The sequence below is a fragment of the Coregonus lavaretus genome, assembly GCF_964263955.1.
Source record: "Coregonus lavaretus genome assembly, chromosome: 30".
NCBI classification, from domain to species: Eukaryota; Metazoa; Chordata; class Actinopteri; order Salmoniformes; family Salmonidae; genus Coregonus; species Coregonus lavaretus.
In genome coordinates this window covers 4,092,293-4,109,093 of record NC_140017.1, presented here as the reverse complement: position 1 = coordinate 4,109,093, position 16,801 = coordinate 4,092,293, and the positions used below count along the sequence as shown (strand labels likewise).

The 16,801-nt window shown below is 42.9% G+C and overlaps 1 protein-coding gene across 2 annotated transcripts in view; it reads left to right on the top strand.

The window, feature by feature from the left end:
- LOC311105860 (endothelin-converting enzyme 2-like) overlaps window positions 1–16,801 on the top strand; it is a 76,866-nt gene that overhangs the window by 22,070 nt on the left and 37,995 nt on the right. For both annotated transcript variants that reach the window (XM_084148074.1, XM_084148075.1), the window contains exons 2-4: window positions 2,290–2,376; window positions 3,835–3,979; window positions 4,284–4,499. In XM_084148074.1, coding sequence (XP_084004200.1) covers window positions 2,290–2,376; window positions 3,835–3,979; window positions 4,284–4,499 — 448 coding nt within the window. The remainder of the gene's footprint in view (window positions 1–2,289; window positions 2,377–3,834; window positions 3,980–4,283; window positions 4,500–16,801) is intronic.

Sequence of the window (16,801 nt, the reverse complement as noted above, 5' to 3'; positions counted from 1 at the left end):
GAAAACCGTACTAAGCACAATGTTCTCGTGTTGGTTGGTCATCATGTGACAGTACAGTATGATTACAGTGCGAAACTAACAGACATAGATGATCAGATACCCAGGAATAGCTCTTCTTGGAAAATGAGATATGTCTCCTAGAAAAACTGACACAGGTGAGAGGGAGAGAAAGAAAAAATAGGATATGGGGTGTAATGTGTCAGGTGAATCAGTGTAAATCCCAGCGGGCAAAACCGGTTACAATGACATTTTTTATGATGTCATCTGTTGGATTGGATACTAGTTGTATAAGGATGTTTTGTTAACATCTTTTTCTGGTTGTAATCTGGTTATCTGACCTGATAACAACTAAAACATGTCTTTCCCATCTTGATCTCATAATGAAACAGATGTCTTAAGCTGGTTGTAACAGAGACCTAATTGGTTGTTTGTATGGTTTATTTTCAACCAGAAAACCAGTTTACAACCAGAAAGTGTTGTCATAAAGACATCACGTTCCAAATGCTGCCAGCTGGAATGGTTATTACAGGGAAGTGTATCCAAACTGCCTTCTGAAGGGACACTTTGTGCTTATGTCAGTGTGCCCTTTCCGAGCCTTGTTGATGAGTAATGGTCTCATGGAGACAACGGCCCATTACGACCCTCCCCACTGTAGGATCTAAAAGAGTTGGAACAGGTCACAGATGGAACCTAACATTTACCTTTTAGAGAGAATGTTGTTTAGACGAGTCAGGAAGTTCATTGTTTGGAACGTCATCCCTGAGCTCGTCTTCCATACAAGCCAGTTCAGCATGAGGGCATTCTTAGACTTAGTGTCATACAGAGACTGTTATGGAGTTGTCTGTGTGATGAGGAGAGTGCTTTTAACTGGCTGAGGTATGTGGTATGTTAAGGGGTTTGGTGTGGAGCACGCTGGTGTTTCTATGGGACTATGTTTGGATTCACAGTAGACAGTTCATGTAATTTGAGGGAAGGCAGAAGCACTGATTCTCTTTCACATGGGTCTAGGTTGAAAATAATGAAGGTTAAGGCAACGTAATAATTCCGTGCTGAGCTTTCAAAAATGAACACATTCATTGGACCAGCGCAGTTGATTATTCTACGCATTTAAATGAATAGAATGACAGTAAAACAGTTATGCTATGTGTTTGCTGAGCAGTTAGCTGAAATGCACTACAATTGTGTTTATTTCCCACTTTGATAGTGAACTTTCTGGATGGCTACCATTCACTCCCAGTCATTTTTGCTCCGGCGCTGGTCCAATGAATTTGTTTAATTTCGAACACTTCTGCTTGGAATTATTACGTTGTCTTAACTTTTATTTTCAACCTAACCGTGAATGAGGAAGTTATTTAGATTTGCAGTGTAAATCAAACATTACTGTAGTTATCCATTGTTAAATAAGCACTGTGTGTGTGTCAGTGCTTGTGCGTGTGGTATGTTATAACGTGAGAAGGTTAATTAAACACAGGGGTTTGGATCCATCCCCTGGCGCTCCTGTATTTAGTCTGCTGCTCTGTTCTGAGTGGGGGGTTTCTGGCTCAGCGGCCACTCTTTTTATTTAACCTTTATTTAACTAGGCAATTCAGTTAAGAATAAATCCTTATTTACAATGACGGCCTACCCTGGCCAAACCTTCCCCTAACACCGACAACGCTGGGCCAATTGTGCACCACCATGTGGGAGTCCCGATCAAGGCCAGTTGTAATAAAGGCTGGGATCGAACCCGGGTCTGTAGTGACGATACAGTGCCTTAGACCGCTCCGCCACTTGGTCCCCGACCAATCACTCATAAGATGGCCATGTTACAAAGAACCGAGTAGTCACTAGATGACCATTCTAGAAAGGGCAGAAATGACTATCATCAGAACGTTTCACCAAACACATCAAGATCAGGACATACACACACACATACTCCTGCCTTCTGTGTTCCATCACTAAACACAAACACACACACACCTTAGTGTGTGAAGAGAGGGTAATGCAGTGTGACGGAATGGCAGAGGTGAGAAACCGCAGGGTCTCTCCCTTTTCCATTCTTCTCCCTCTCTCTCATGGGTGGCCTGGTTGTTTTCTCTAATACATTCCTTCATTCCAAGATGGTACTTATGTGAAGTCCTGTCACTTCTCTGCACTGCTTACTCTCTTTTTCTCTCTCTCTCTCTCTCTCTCTCTCTCTCTCTCTCTCTCTCTCTCTATCTCCTCTGGTGAAAGCGCAACTGATTTTTTTTATTTCTCTCCTATTATTACTGGCGCTAACTCTCCTTTCTTCCTTTCTTCCCCATGCAGATGTCCAGCTACAAGCGTGCAACATTTGAGGAGGAGGAGGCGGCAGACAACCCAGCCGATGGGGGCATGTCTCCGGACAGTGTGGAGGTCAGTCTGAGCTCATTGGTTGATGTGTAGGGATCAGAGGTCAATGAAAATGGAGGAGCCACACGGTGTCAGTCTGTTATTATAGGACTAGGGTGAATTTGACCCGTACGCCGATCATGGGTCAGTTTTTCATTTTCCCTACTAATGGTTAAGGTACCTGGGGGAAACTTCACCCCGGAGCATTATTACACAGGATCTGGGCTTAAACTCCTGTTAGAATAGCCCAACGATCAGAAACAGAAAATACTTCATGAAAGTGTGATGTTATGTGGGAAACCATAAAAACGGCAGACTAGAAAGGGGAAAACAAAAAGTTGTAAAATAGAGGGTTTTATTTAGCAGACAATGGATTTGTCATGTCTTTCTCTTGCATTTGGTCGAAGCATTCCAAAGTTACCTGAGGATAAGCTGTCCTTGAAATTTCATCATAAACAGTCAGAACTAAATGTCATCATATATACGCCCAGTGACACATAGATGTACAGTACTGATTTTAGACATTTTATTGTCTGAGGAAAAGTGTGTAGAAGGTTCAGCTGATTACCACTGCTGATAAACAGTAGTAGTACATTACCTTTAGACATGTAATGTGTGCAGAGCCTGTGGTCCAGCGGTAATGCTTCTGGCTAGTAACAGGGATTGACATTAAGGGTTGCCGTATTGCCTGTAGCAATTGAACTGAGCAGTTGAGCAAGTTGAGCCTGCTCTGTGGTTTCCCCATTGGGCAGGTAATAAAAAAAGTAAAAACCAAACTGCAAAGAATTCCAATAGCCTAAAACTGATATTTCTGGTTCCTCCTCATTGTTTGAAAGTGAAATACAGACAATTTATGGCATTTATGGCATTCGGGAATGTTGAGTCTGCTCTGAGAATTGTTTTACTGATAACAACCAAAATACAAATAATTCCACAATTGATCTGTCTGATTCCTATGTGTAGGTGAAAGGCAGGCAATACACTGAGTATATAAAACATTAAGAACACGTGCTCTCTCCATGACATAGACTGACCAGGTGAATCCAGGTGAAAGCTATGATCCCTTATTTATGTTTTTTTATTTTTTTACTACACTAAATTGATACTTCATTGTGGTCCCTCGTGACAGACTGAATGCCAAATCGAGAGCTGGCTAGTGCTCATGCGAAATTGGGTTCTCGGTTCTGAGATAGCGATATTTCATTCATTCGAAAGTCGCTCAGAAAGAGGAATGGAGGCTTAAAATATGTATTTTATTTTATTTAGACAGTATGGAAATCAGAAGGGGATACAGGCAGGTGGGGAAAAAACGGTAAGAAGGGTGGACACAGGGATTGAACCCCGGTCTCCGATAGGGAGATTTGAATATGTGATATGTGACAGGAGTGTTAGAACTCCACCACTGCACGAATGGAGGCCTTCTTGACTATGTCTGTGGTACTTGTGATGTCATCCCATCCTCTGACTCATGTATTTCCACAGGTTGGCTTCCGGAAGGGCGGCATCCAGCTACTCGGTCCCCTGGGCAGGAGGACGCAGATGGAGGTGGTGCTGGCTGGTGTGCTGCTCGCCTCCCTCCTCGCCCTGTTCGGATGTGCCGTCACTCTGGGCATGCGCTACAACAAAGGTGAGAGGCCTTTGGTTACACGCACTCACGCACTCATGCAAATACACACACACACAAACACGCAAGCACACACACACACACGTGTTATGTCTTATAATAAGGCTTATAATATGTTATGGTCTCTCTGTTTAGCAACATTTCAACTGGCTGGTGTTTAGCAGTATCATTATGAATGATTATTAAGACATTATGGGGTCATACATGCTTGTGACAAAAGTCTTGTGACAATGCATTATAACCACATCATGAAGCATTATACCAGCAGGCTTTATAAAGCATTACTGTTTTTCTACCTTGTCACCAGACCCAGCGCGGAGCCTGTGTCTGACCGAGGCCTGTATTACGGTGGCCAGTAAGATCGTAGAGGCCCTGGACCGCAGCGCCGACCCCTGCCAGGACTTCTACCAGTACGCCTGCGGGGGCTGGGTCCGCAAGAACCCCCTCCCTGACGGACGCTCTCGCTGGAGCACCTTTAACAGCATCTGGGACCAGAACCAGGCTGTCCTCAAACACCTGCTGGGTGAGTTGGAACCAAAGACATGTACACAATACACAGACACACACACATGCACACACGTACATACTGTAAAAATACCGTATTACTGTATCAAAATAGGGAAGTCATGTGTTGATTAGGGGTACGATTTGGTGACAGTTGACGGTGTTGGGAGTGTGTTGGCAGTGTGTTGGCAGTGTGTTAACCCTTTGACGCGTACGATCACATATTTGTGATCATTGTTGAGTGATGATGCAACAAACGCGTCTAAACAACTTTATGCCTCAATTTCACCTTTTAATGTAAAAGATCATCCAAGCATCACACGGAACACATCCACAGCCAAACTCATTCCATAAACCAGTCTAAATAGCAGGTTGCGCTGACAAAATCAAAACATAAGTTAGCGATCTAACAGCTAGACTTGTTTATTTACATTTTAGTCATTTAGCAGACGCTCTTATCCAGAGCGACTTACAGTTAGTGAATATTTTTTTTTATATACTGGCCCCCCGTGGGAATCGAACCCACAACCCTGGCGTTGCAAACGCCATGCTCTATCAACTGAGCTACATCCCTGCCGGCCATTCCCTCCCCTACCCTGGATGACGCTGGGCCAATTGTGCGCCGCCCATGAGTCTCCCGGTCGCGGCCGGCTGCGACAGAGCCTGGATTTGAACCAGGATCTCTAGTGGCACAGTTAGCACTGCGATGAAGTGCCTTAGACCACTGCGCCACTCAGGAGTATTTTTATGTTTATAATGTAACACATCTCTGGCGAGCACAAGGAAATGTAATATTGTTTAGAAAAGAGATGCGTCAGCTAAGCTAACGGCAGATACATTCTTTATGATGGCAGCCATGTTTATTTATGTTTGACAAGCGAAAACTCCATAATCTCAGAATGCCATTCACTATAAAATGCAAATAAACAAAGTCAAAGTCAAAGATGGCAGCGGCCATTGCCCGAAAAATATGAACTTAGTTCGGCCACTTTTCAGCACATTACAAATCTTTGATGTACTTGTTACAGTGTATACAAGAACCGGAGCACATGACTTGACAAGTCGTTTACAGTTTTTGACAAATCACAAAGCAAATAAAATGTTATCACCTCACAGATCATCACCCCACATACAAGCCTACTGCCTAGCCTAACCGTAGCGCGAAAGCTAAACAGGGTTGCCAGATTTGGTGAAACCATTTTAGGGAGGTTTGTGGGGGGGTTAATTTCATTTATGGGGGATTTCAAGTCCATGTGGGGTAGAAATGGGGGAAGGTATCGAGGGGGTTTGAGCTGGCAACCCTGTGTAACGATAGTTACAATGTAAGTCAGTCGAGTGAACCATCCTTTCACCTGGTTTTGTTATAACATATTTGGTCTGAGAAACCTTTACGTGACTGGGGTGACCGTTAAGAGATATTTGTAACTCACGCGTGAAAAGGTTAACAGTGTTGACAATTTTGAAAGGTGGAAGTGTTGACAGGCCTGGTCATAGTTTATTTGCTGGTCTGTTCAGGTCAGGATATAGTCTGGTCCCAGATCTTTTTGGGCTGTATAGCCAAACAGTTGACAGCACAAACAGGTCTGGAACCAGGCCATAGGTGAAGCCACAGCAGGGCCGGGCCCAGGCCCTGCCAGATTGAATAATGGCCCACCCAATCAGGCTGGCTTAAAATATATTTTTTAAATCAAAAATGAAATAAATGAACTTGATTCGTTGGTTGTATTGTCTCCTGACTAATCAGAACGGTTGATAATGCAGTAGGAAGTTCCTGGGATCTAATTGGTTATATCGCAATCATATGGTAAATCAGAAGCCTACAGTCGGGAAGTCCGCAATTTGGGCAGGGCACGTGGGCAAATATGAAATAGCTGATTGTCGAGTTGCGGCTGTCAGTGTGAGGCATCTAAAATAGCCCTAGGCCTATTGCAATATTTCAAAGTTCAATTGCGAAAATAAACACAAAAGTCACATAATTCCGAAAGATCTTTTCAAATTATTTAAACAACAATACAGTACACTACAGTACACTGTAAAAAAAAATATTGTTGTTTTTACAGTAACTTACTTACTGGCAGCCAGTAGTTTATTCCCATTAGTAGGCTACACCAGGACCTACAGTATCTCTTGCACTAGTGGAGAGTGTCAACCATCTTCCCGTAGATGCAGGAATCAACAATGTAAAGGTTAACTTAACACTGAGCAAGAGAACAACAAAGAGCAAGAGAACAACAAAGAGCGAGTACACGACACGACACTAACAATCACACACAACGCAACACTGAACAGTCCAGGGCTATATAGGGGTGGTGATGAGATGCAGGTGCGCTGGGGGTGATTAGGGTGCGTTGGGTTTCCATTCCGGTGTTGCCGAGGTGGTGCGCTCAGACTGGTGGCTCAGTACACCGGCAAATCAGAGCACCGGAGGGGAGCAACGGGAGGAGACGTGACACGTAGTCAATTGCTTGTCCATATATGTACTGTATATATTCTTAAATTCCATTCCTTACTTAGATTTGTGTGTATTGGGTATATGTTGTGAAATTGTTAGATATTACTTGTTAGATGTTACTGCACTGTCGGAGCTAGAAGCACAAGCATTTCGCTACACCCGCAATAACATCTGCTAAACACGTGTATGTGACAAATAAAATGTGATTTGATTTTAATATAAGTATTTGTTCAGCACTTTTTAAATGTACTGCGACAGAATTCAGAACATGGGCCGTTCTTACAGTATTCTCCCTGTACACCAAGTCAGAACCGTAGGATAAATAAAGGGGTTATATAAGCAGACAATGAAAGCTCTTACAATATTCAATGATTACCTTTCTCTAAAACAGGCTATAGGCTACATGTGCACCACCAAGTCAGAACAGTAGGGTAAGTTAAGAGGGGGAAAGGGACCAAATGATTAAGGTGAGGCAGATGGGCTACTAACAGCTTACTACACAACATACACTTAGTATTACTTTCTTAGCTACAGTATACATATCTCCCTGGCATATTACGGCATTATGCAGCAGCATACAATACATTTTTGGACTCACCTTGTTGTTCTGTGCTCACTTGAACAGGAAGGTGGCGCGGCGGTCCTTCTTGTGGGCAAATGTTGTCATCAAACTTTGTCATCAAAGTCTGGCATTCTCTGGATTTATGGTGCTTTCAAGACAACTGGGAACTTGGAAAAAAACAAGGTTGAATCATGATGTTAGTGATCTTCAGGTCGGAGCTCTAGAAAGAGGCCCGAGTTCCCGACTTGGTATTCCCAGTTGGATGACCGTTCAAAATGTATTTTCCCAGTCAGAGCTCGTTTTTTTCAGAGTTCCCAGTTGTCTTGAACTCACTGAAGTCTGAGATTTCCCAGTTCAGAGTTTCCAGTTGTTTTGAACACGGCAGAAGTCATGCTGGATTGACTGCATTGTCCAATGTATTCAACCTTTTCTGGCCATGGTGTTGTATGTGAATGTTTATCCTACTAAACTTGGAAAAGAGACCCTTAAACACAGATTTGGACCGCACACCCACGTTGCTTTGCAACGCTTGCAGTTAGCCACTGATTCATTCCAAACCACTCATTGTTGAATTTGCGATTTCCAACTTGTTGTGTAATGTTTATGTCCAATGGACGATAAGCACCGATACATTTTATCTATCATTTCTCTTCATATGACAAGGATTGAAAAGGATTTGCCAGTAGATTGTCGACGTGATTCATGATGATGACTGCTTGTCTAGCTTGCTAGCTAAGATTTAGAAAGTATGATGATTTTTAAAAATTATTATTTTTGTTTTTTTGGGTAGATCAGCTTTAATATTTCAGATAGATTGTAACTTCCATCAATATAATTGTCTGCATCACTTCCAATTAAGAGACCACTGCAAATGTTTCTTAAATCAGCATCTCTACATGTATGACAGCCATTCCATTCCAGTGTCTGTTGAATTCCAACACAGGCACACCTCATTCTACTGAATTAGGTACTGATTAGGTGATCACCTGAATCAAATCTTATTTAACGACGAAAATTATAAAAACCACTGCTGTGGTCATCACTATCCTCTTGAATAGGACCAGCTGGATGGCAAAAACAGTGCTAATAGTACCTCAAAAGTAATATTAATCAAAAAATAACAATTGACCATGCCAAAAGAGTTGAAAAGGAAAGTTTTGAGTGAGGAAAAGAAGGGTTCAATTCTGGCTTTACTGGCAGAGGGATACAGTGAGCGTCAGGTTGCTTCCATCCTTAAAATTTCAAAGACGGCGGTTCATAAGAACAAGGTCAAGCAGCAGACAAAAATAATGGCAAACGGCAGCTGGGGTGAAGTGCACGGCGAGGACAGTTCGAAACAGGCTCCTAGGGGCAGGGCTGAAGTCGTGCAAAGCTAGAAAAAAGCCCTTCATCAATGAGAAGCAAAGAAGAGCCAGGCTGAGGTTTGCAAAAGACCATAAGGATTGGACCGTAGAGGACTGGAGTAAGGTCATCTTCTCTGGTGAGTCCAATTTTCAGCTTTGCCCAACACCTGGTCATCTAATGGTTAGACGGAGACCTGGAGAGGCCTACAAGCCACAGTGTCTCTCACCCACTGTGAAATTTGGTGGAGGATCGGTGATGATCTGGGGGTGCTTCAGCAAGGCTGGAATTGGGCAGATTTGTCTTTGTGAAGGACGCCTGAATCAAGCCACATACAAGGTTGTCCTGGAAGAAAACTTGCTTCCTTTTGCTCTGACATTGTTCCCCAACTCTGAGGATTGGTTTTTCCAGCAGGACAATGCGCCATGCCACATAGCCAGGTCAATCAAGGTGTGGATGGAGGACCACCAGATCAAGACCCTGTCATGGCCAGCCCAATCTCCAGACCTGAACCCCATTGAAAACTTCTGGAATGTGATCAAGAGGAAGATGGATGGTCACAAGCCATCAAACAAAGCTGTGCTGCTTGAATTTTTGCGCCCGGAGTGGCATAAAGTCACCCAACATCAATGTGAAAGACTGGTGGAGAGCATGCCAAGACGCATGAAAGCTGTGATTGAAAATCAGGGTTATTCCACCAAATATTGATTTCTGAACTCTTCCTAAGTTAAAACATTAGTATTGTGTTGTTTAAAAATGAACATGAACTTATTTTCTTTGCATTATTCGAGGTCTGACAATGCTGCATCTTTTTTGTTATTTTTACCAGTTGTCATTTTCTGCAAATAAATGCTCTAAATGACAATAGTTTTAGGGGGAATTTGGGAGAAATGTTGTCAGTAGTTTATAGAATAAAACAAACATGTTAATTTCACCCAAACACATACCTATAAATAGTAAAACCAGAGAAACCTATATTTTTGCAGTGGTCTCTTAATTTTTTCCAGAGCTATATATATACAGTGGGGAAAAAAAGTATTTAGTCAGCCACCAATTGTGCAAGTTCTCCCACTTAAAAAGATGAGAGAGAACTTGAATTTTCATCATAGGTACACGTCAACTATGACAGACAAATTGAGAATTTTTTTTCCAGAAAATCACATTGTAGGATTTTTAATGAATTTATTTGCAAATTATGGTGGAAAATAAGTATTTGGTCACCTACAAACAAGCAAGATTTCTGGCTCTCACAGACCTGTAACTTCTTCTTTAAGAGGCTCCTCTGTCCTCCACTCGTTACCTGTATTAATGGCACCTGTTTGAACTTGTTACCAGTATAAAAGACACCTGTCCACAACCTCAAACAGTCACACTCCAAACTCCACTATGGCCAAGACCAAAGAGCTGTCAAAGGACACCAGAAACAAAATTGTAGACCTGCACCAGGCTGGGAAGACTGAATCTGCAATAGGTAAGCAGCTTGGTTTGAAGAAATCAACTGTGGGAGCAATTATTAGGAAATGGAAGACATACAAGACCACTGATAATCTCCCTCGATCTGGGGCTCCACGCAAGATCTCACCCCGTGGGGTCAAAATGATCACAAGAACGGTGAGCAAAAATCCCAGAACCACACGGGGGGACCTAGTGAATGACCTGCAGAGAGCTGGGACCAAAGTAACAAAGCCTACCATCAGTAACACACTACGCCGCCAGGGACTCAAATCCTGCAGTGTCAGACGTGTCCCACTGCTTAAGCCAGTACATGTCCAGGCCCGTCTGAAGTTTGCTAGAGTGCACAGAAAAGGCTTGGGAGAATGTCATATGGTCAGATGAAACCAAAATAGAACTTTTTGGTAAAAACTCAACTCGTCGTGTTTGGAGGACAAAGAATGCTGAGTTGCATCCAAAGAACAGCATACCTACTGTGAAGCATGGGGGTGGAAACATCATGCTTTGGGGCTGTTTTTCTGCAAAGGGACCAGGACGACTGATCCGTGTAAAGGAAAGAATGAATGGGGCCATGTATCATGAGATTTTGAGTGAAAACCTCCTTCCATCAGCAAGGGCATTGAAGATGAAACGTGGCTGGGTCTTTCAGCATGACAATGATCCCAAACACACCGCCCGGGCAACGAAGGAGTGGCTTCGTAAGAAGCATTTCAAGGTCCTGGAGTGGCCTAGCCAGTCTCCAGATCTCAACCCCATAGAAAATATTTGGAGGGAGTTGAAAGTCCGTGTTGCCCAGCGACAGCCCCAAAACATCACTGCTCTAGAGGAGATCTGCATGGAGGAATGGGCCAAAATACCAGCAACAGTGTGTGAAAACCTTGTGAAGACGTACAGAAAACGTTTGACCTGTGTCATTGCCAACAAAGGGTATATAACAAAGTATTGAGAAACTTTTGTTATTGACCAAATACTTATTTTCCACCATAATTTGCAAATAAATTCATTAAAAATCCTACAATGTGATTTTCTGGATTTTTTTTTCTCATTTTGTCTGTCATAGTTGACGTGTACCTATGATGAAAATTACAGGCCTCTCTCATCTTTTTAAGTGGGAGAAGTTGCACAATTGGTGGCTGACTAAATACTTTTTTTCCCCACTGTACATACACATACATACACACACACACATCCTTTTTAAAATTATATTTCCCTTCATTACTTTCCAACCCCACCACCCCTTCCCCAATTGGAGTAAACTAGTGAACAACAACGCTTAGGCCTCTACTTCCAGCCCATACATACTATATACATTTTATGGACACAGTCAAATTCTACAATAATTATATTTTGTTTGTTTTTACTCCTGAACTTCCTCCGATCATTTTCATGATGTCCATCTGGTTTGCTTCTATATGCCATATTTTTCAAACTGTGCTCTTTCACAAAAGCTCTCAACCTATAACCTATATACTTATTATGAACACAGTATGCTTTACATTAGTTATCTTGTTGTTATTAGTTGTTGTTATTAGTCCCATCCTTCAACTCCATTCAACACCTCCCATCTATCTCTTAACACCATCCATATTAGATTTCTATTTGCCATATATTTTTCAACTGTACTGTGATGTTTTACAAAAGTTCTGAACCTTTCTATTCTCATTGTTTCTACAGATCGTAAATTGAAGATAAACATTTTTGCTAAAAGTATTATTATATTATTGATCGATTGACTATGACTTTTCAGATCAACCAGTAGTGCTATCTGCAGGGTTAGCTCCAGGTAAATATTGCAATCCTTTAGCCATTCCTGGACCTGTGTCCAAAAACAAGCTACAAATGGACAGTACCAAAACAAATGATCTAATTATTCTGTCTCTTCGCAGCAAAATCTGCAGAGCTGGGAAGATTGTATCTCACATATAAATAACATTCTATCGGTAGCAAGAATTTTATATAATAATTTAAATTAAAGTTTTGAATCCACCGTCGTTTTGTGTATCAATTCATAAACACTATGCCATGGAATCGGTACGTCAAAAATCTCTTCCCAACTATTTTGCAATCTATATGGGACGGCTGTCAATCCTTTGGTCCTTAAATGAAACTGGTATACTTTTTTATTTATCACAATTTTCTTTAACCAATTATATTCTTTAATGAAAGGCTGACAGACAAGTTCCTTACATTTTCCCCCTTCCACTTTCCTTTTCCATTTTTGCGGTAATGCTGCAATTAAAGTATGATGTTGACATGATCAGTCCAATCAAAGCTACGGTAGGTATAACGTGATTTGACGTCATTTTATCTGTGGCCAATGACCTTGAGCCTTCTTGGATGGGCACTTCTAATTTAACTCTATGGCAGCACCCAAGGGGCTTGAATCTTCGAGCTCTCCCCCGTAGATTCTGCGGTGACGTAGTGTCCCCATGAGTGCAGAACACTGACTGAGCAAATCACGGTGCATTACCAACCCCTACACTCTGTATTTTCCGCTGGCTGCCCCACCACCACAGAAAGCACTGAGCTAGGCTGAAACACCTGCATTTTGGAGCTGCCTTACTCAAGAAAGCAAAAAAGAGACCATGTAGGTCCCGTGTAGCTCAGTTTGTAGAGCATGGCATTTGCAAAGCCAGGGTTGTGTGTTCGATTCCCACGGGGGGCCAGTATGAAAAATGTATGCACTCACTAACTGTAAGATGCTTTGGATAAGAGCGTCTGCTAAATGACTAAAATGTAAATGTGGTTTTATTAACGCAATTATTCTATTTTTTTTCCTACATTGTTTGCAAACTAGTATGTGACACATATTAATGCCAAAATAACATACAAAACAGGCAACAAAAAAACAAACAAAAACTATTATATTGTATTATTTATTTTTAGCTAAACAGGTGGGGCTCAAAACAGGCCCTGAATGACGGGTCACCACTGACCGGTACCTCTTGCCGTGCGGCAGCACAGAAAATAGTCTATGGCTTGGGTGGTTGGGGTCTTTGACAATTTTCCGTACCTTCTTTTCACACCGCCTGATATAGAGGTCCTGGATGGCAGGGAGCTCAGCCCCAGTGATGTACTGGGCTGTCCGCATAACCCTCTGTAGCGCCATGCAATCGAGGACGGTGCTATTGCCATACCAAGCAGTGATGCAGCCAATCAATATGCTCTCAATGGTAGAGCTGTAGAACCTTTTCAGGATTTGAGGGACCATGCAAAACTTTTTCAACCTCCTGAGGGGAAAGAGGCACTGTCGCCCCTTCTTCACGACTGTGCGTGTGTGCGCCCCGTCAATGTGGATGGGTGCGTGCCCCCCCCCCTCCCCCCCTCTTTTCCTGTAGTCCACGATCAGCTCCTTGGTCTTGCTGACGTTGAGGGAGATGTTGTTGTCCCGGCACCACACTGCCAGGTCACAGACCACCTCCCGTCGCCGGTGATCAGGCCTACCACAGTCGTGTCGTCAGTGAACTTGATAATGGTGTTGGAGTCGTGCGTGTCCACCCCTCAATTTCCCCGACTCCACTGTCCTGTCCTCCCGGTGAATGGAGAATCCATCGAGTTGGATAGCCATAGGGGGTATCTTGTCTGAGAGACATGTTTCTGAAAAGCAAAGAATTTTGCAGTTCCAAGAGTCCACGATCAGAGGTCATCCGAAGAGGTGGGCGGTTTTCCCTTCGCCTTAATCTCACCAAGATCTCCCCTCTCTTGCCTCTGTAACGCCGGCATTTCCTCTTGGGTAGACCGAAAATTGGGTTGGAATTATAGAGAGAGCCCAGGGCAGATGAGTGGAAGTAGAAGCCTGAATTGGGGTAAGTAACTACCGATCTGATGTTCAAGATTTCCTGTTGGTTGTAAAAAAATAATAGCGGATACATTTCGTGAAAATAGAGTAAAAATAAACGACAAAATAATCACAAAATAGCAAAGTTGGGTCTGAGCTTGCAAAACGGAGGCCATCCAGTACGGGGCCATCTGTTTTGTCAGCGGTGTTGTAAGCGGTTGTAACTTGTGTAGTTGCGCTGCCTACTTGGCAATAGGCCTAATAATGGGCTTGTTTCCCAAGGGAAATTTGTGGTGTTTCTTGGTCACATTTATCCTGTGGTATGTGTTAAATGATGCAATGTGATTGCACTAATTTTCACTTAAATATGTTGGGGTATTTTTACTGGAAAATGTTGGCCCAGTCACTTTTACTCATGCCCAGCCACACTGCAATTTCTGCCTACGCCACTGGACCAGGCTAGTCAGCATCTACAGTACTGTGTGGTTTTTGAGGCCAGCTGATTCAGCTTGTCTTGCTAAGTGGGCAAGTGTCCCAAATGGCACCCTATTCCCTTTATAGTGCACTGCTTTTTACCAGGGCCCTTGTGCACTATAAAGGGAATAGAGTGCCATTTGGGATGCAACCCAGACCTGGGACTGGGGGCCACTCACAGTGCAGTTCTGATGAATACCTTGCTGCCTACGGAGCATGCAGAAATTCATGCTCCATCAAATGTTGAATACAAACGATTCCCTACTGGGATGCCAGCCTCCCTCCACTGTACAAGAGGTTACTGTGACCCTGTTCATTACCCTTCAGCTGCCCTACTAGCAGGAGAGCCACTGAAGCTTAAAGTGTGTGTACTTGTGTGTATGTGTGTGTATCCATACATTTAACAATATTATGCTTGTCCAAATGTGATTGTGTTAGCGATTCAGAAGAGAGATATGGCTTCCTCCCAGTAGTTTGTTTTGATGCAGCTTGTCAGCGGTGCCTTTTTGTTCGACCATACAGAGAAAAAACTAACAGGACTAAATGAACTGTGTGGTGTAGATTTACTCCTCATCAACAACAGTCAGGAAGCAGTGCCAGACTATTCCCTATTTAGTGCACTACTTTTGAATAGGGTGCCATTTAGGACGTAACTTGAGTTGTCCTCTCAGTAAAGTGTGTGCATGCATGCGTGCGTGCTTGGGTGCGTGTGCTGCTGCTAATTTACTAGCGGAATATTCCAGCTTTGAGTCATTTCATTTAATTAAGTCTCCAACCATCAGTGTGAGATGGAGCAGAGCATCCTTTTTTGTTCTTCCGTTTTTTTGAAGGGCATGAGTTATAGCTTCTGTACGATAATTCATTTATCTGTTTTGCAGCGTTGACTGGTCGTATTTCAGCAGTGTGTGCGTTGCCATGACAGCGGTGCTTCAGAGCGATTGATGATATGCAGCTGTGGAGATGGAGAGGAGCATGTGACTAAAAAACTCTCCTACCACATTCTGTATTCGATCTCCTCCTCTCGTTCGAACACCTTTCCTCGTGTTTTTCCTTATTTGTTTCACATCGCCATTTCCCCTGTGGGTAGCACTCTAAAGCTTGCTTCTTAAAACCCCTAACTTCCTATCTCTCATCCCCATCTTTCTCGTTCTCTCTACCTTGTCCTCTGCCTCTCTGTCTCGTTCTCCCTCTCTCCGACTCTCTCCCATCTCGCTCTTTCTCTCCCTCCCTCTCTTTCGCTTTCTCCCTATCTTTCTCTCGCTCTTTCTCTCCCTTTCCTTCTCTCTGGGTCTTCCGTGTTTATTTTGTCATTGATACAGATGAATGCTGCACACTAAAAACAAATGGTTCTATATAGTGCAAAACAAGGGTTATTTAGCTTGTAACCATAGCGGATCCCTTTATGGTGCTATATGAAAACTTTTTTTGAAGGTTCTATAAAGAACCATGCTCCTAAGGTTCTAAATGGAACCAGTATGATGCTATAAAGAATCATTAAAAAAGGTTCTATATGGCACCAAAAAGGGTTCCGCTACGGTTAAAACACTTTTGGGGGGTATATAGAACCCTTTTTTATGATTCTTTATAGAACCGTTATAGAGAATGGTGCTATAAAGAACATTTCTCAATCTCAAAGATTCTTTGTAGAACCATACAGGGTTTTTGTTCTGGTTTAATAGCCATGTTATATTGTTAAAATCCCATAGGGTTTATTATTATGTTTATTAACATGTTGAATCAGGTGTGCTACCTCTGGAACAGCTGGGGGTCCCTGAGGAGAGAATTGAGAACAACTGACTTAGTCAACCGTTCTAAATTGACCATATATGTCTTTCACAAGACACCGTCACTGGCCGTAGTCATATACAGTGCATTCAGAAAGTATTCAAACTCCTTGACTTTTCCCACATTTTGTTACATTACAGCCTTATTCTAAAATGGATTAAATTGTTGTTTTCCCTTATCAATCTACACACAATACCCAATAATGACAAAGCAAAAACAGTTTTTTAGACATTTTTGCAAATGTATAAAAAACAACAACTGATATCACATTTCAGCCGGTTCATCAGGCTCACATCCCACGCCTCAGCCGGCGTGGAAGCCTGACGATCCGGCTGAGGCGTGGATGCCTGACAAGTCGGCTGAGGAGTGGAAGCCTGACGAGCCGGCTGAGGCGTGGAAACCTGACGAGCCGGCTGAGGCGTGGAAACCTGACGAGCCGGCTGAGGCGTGGAAACCTGACGAGCCGGCTGAGGCGTG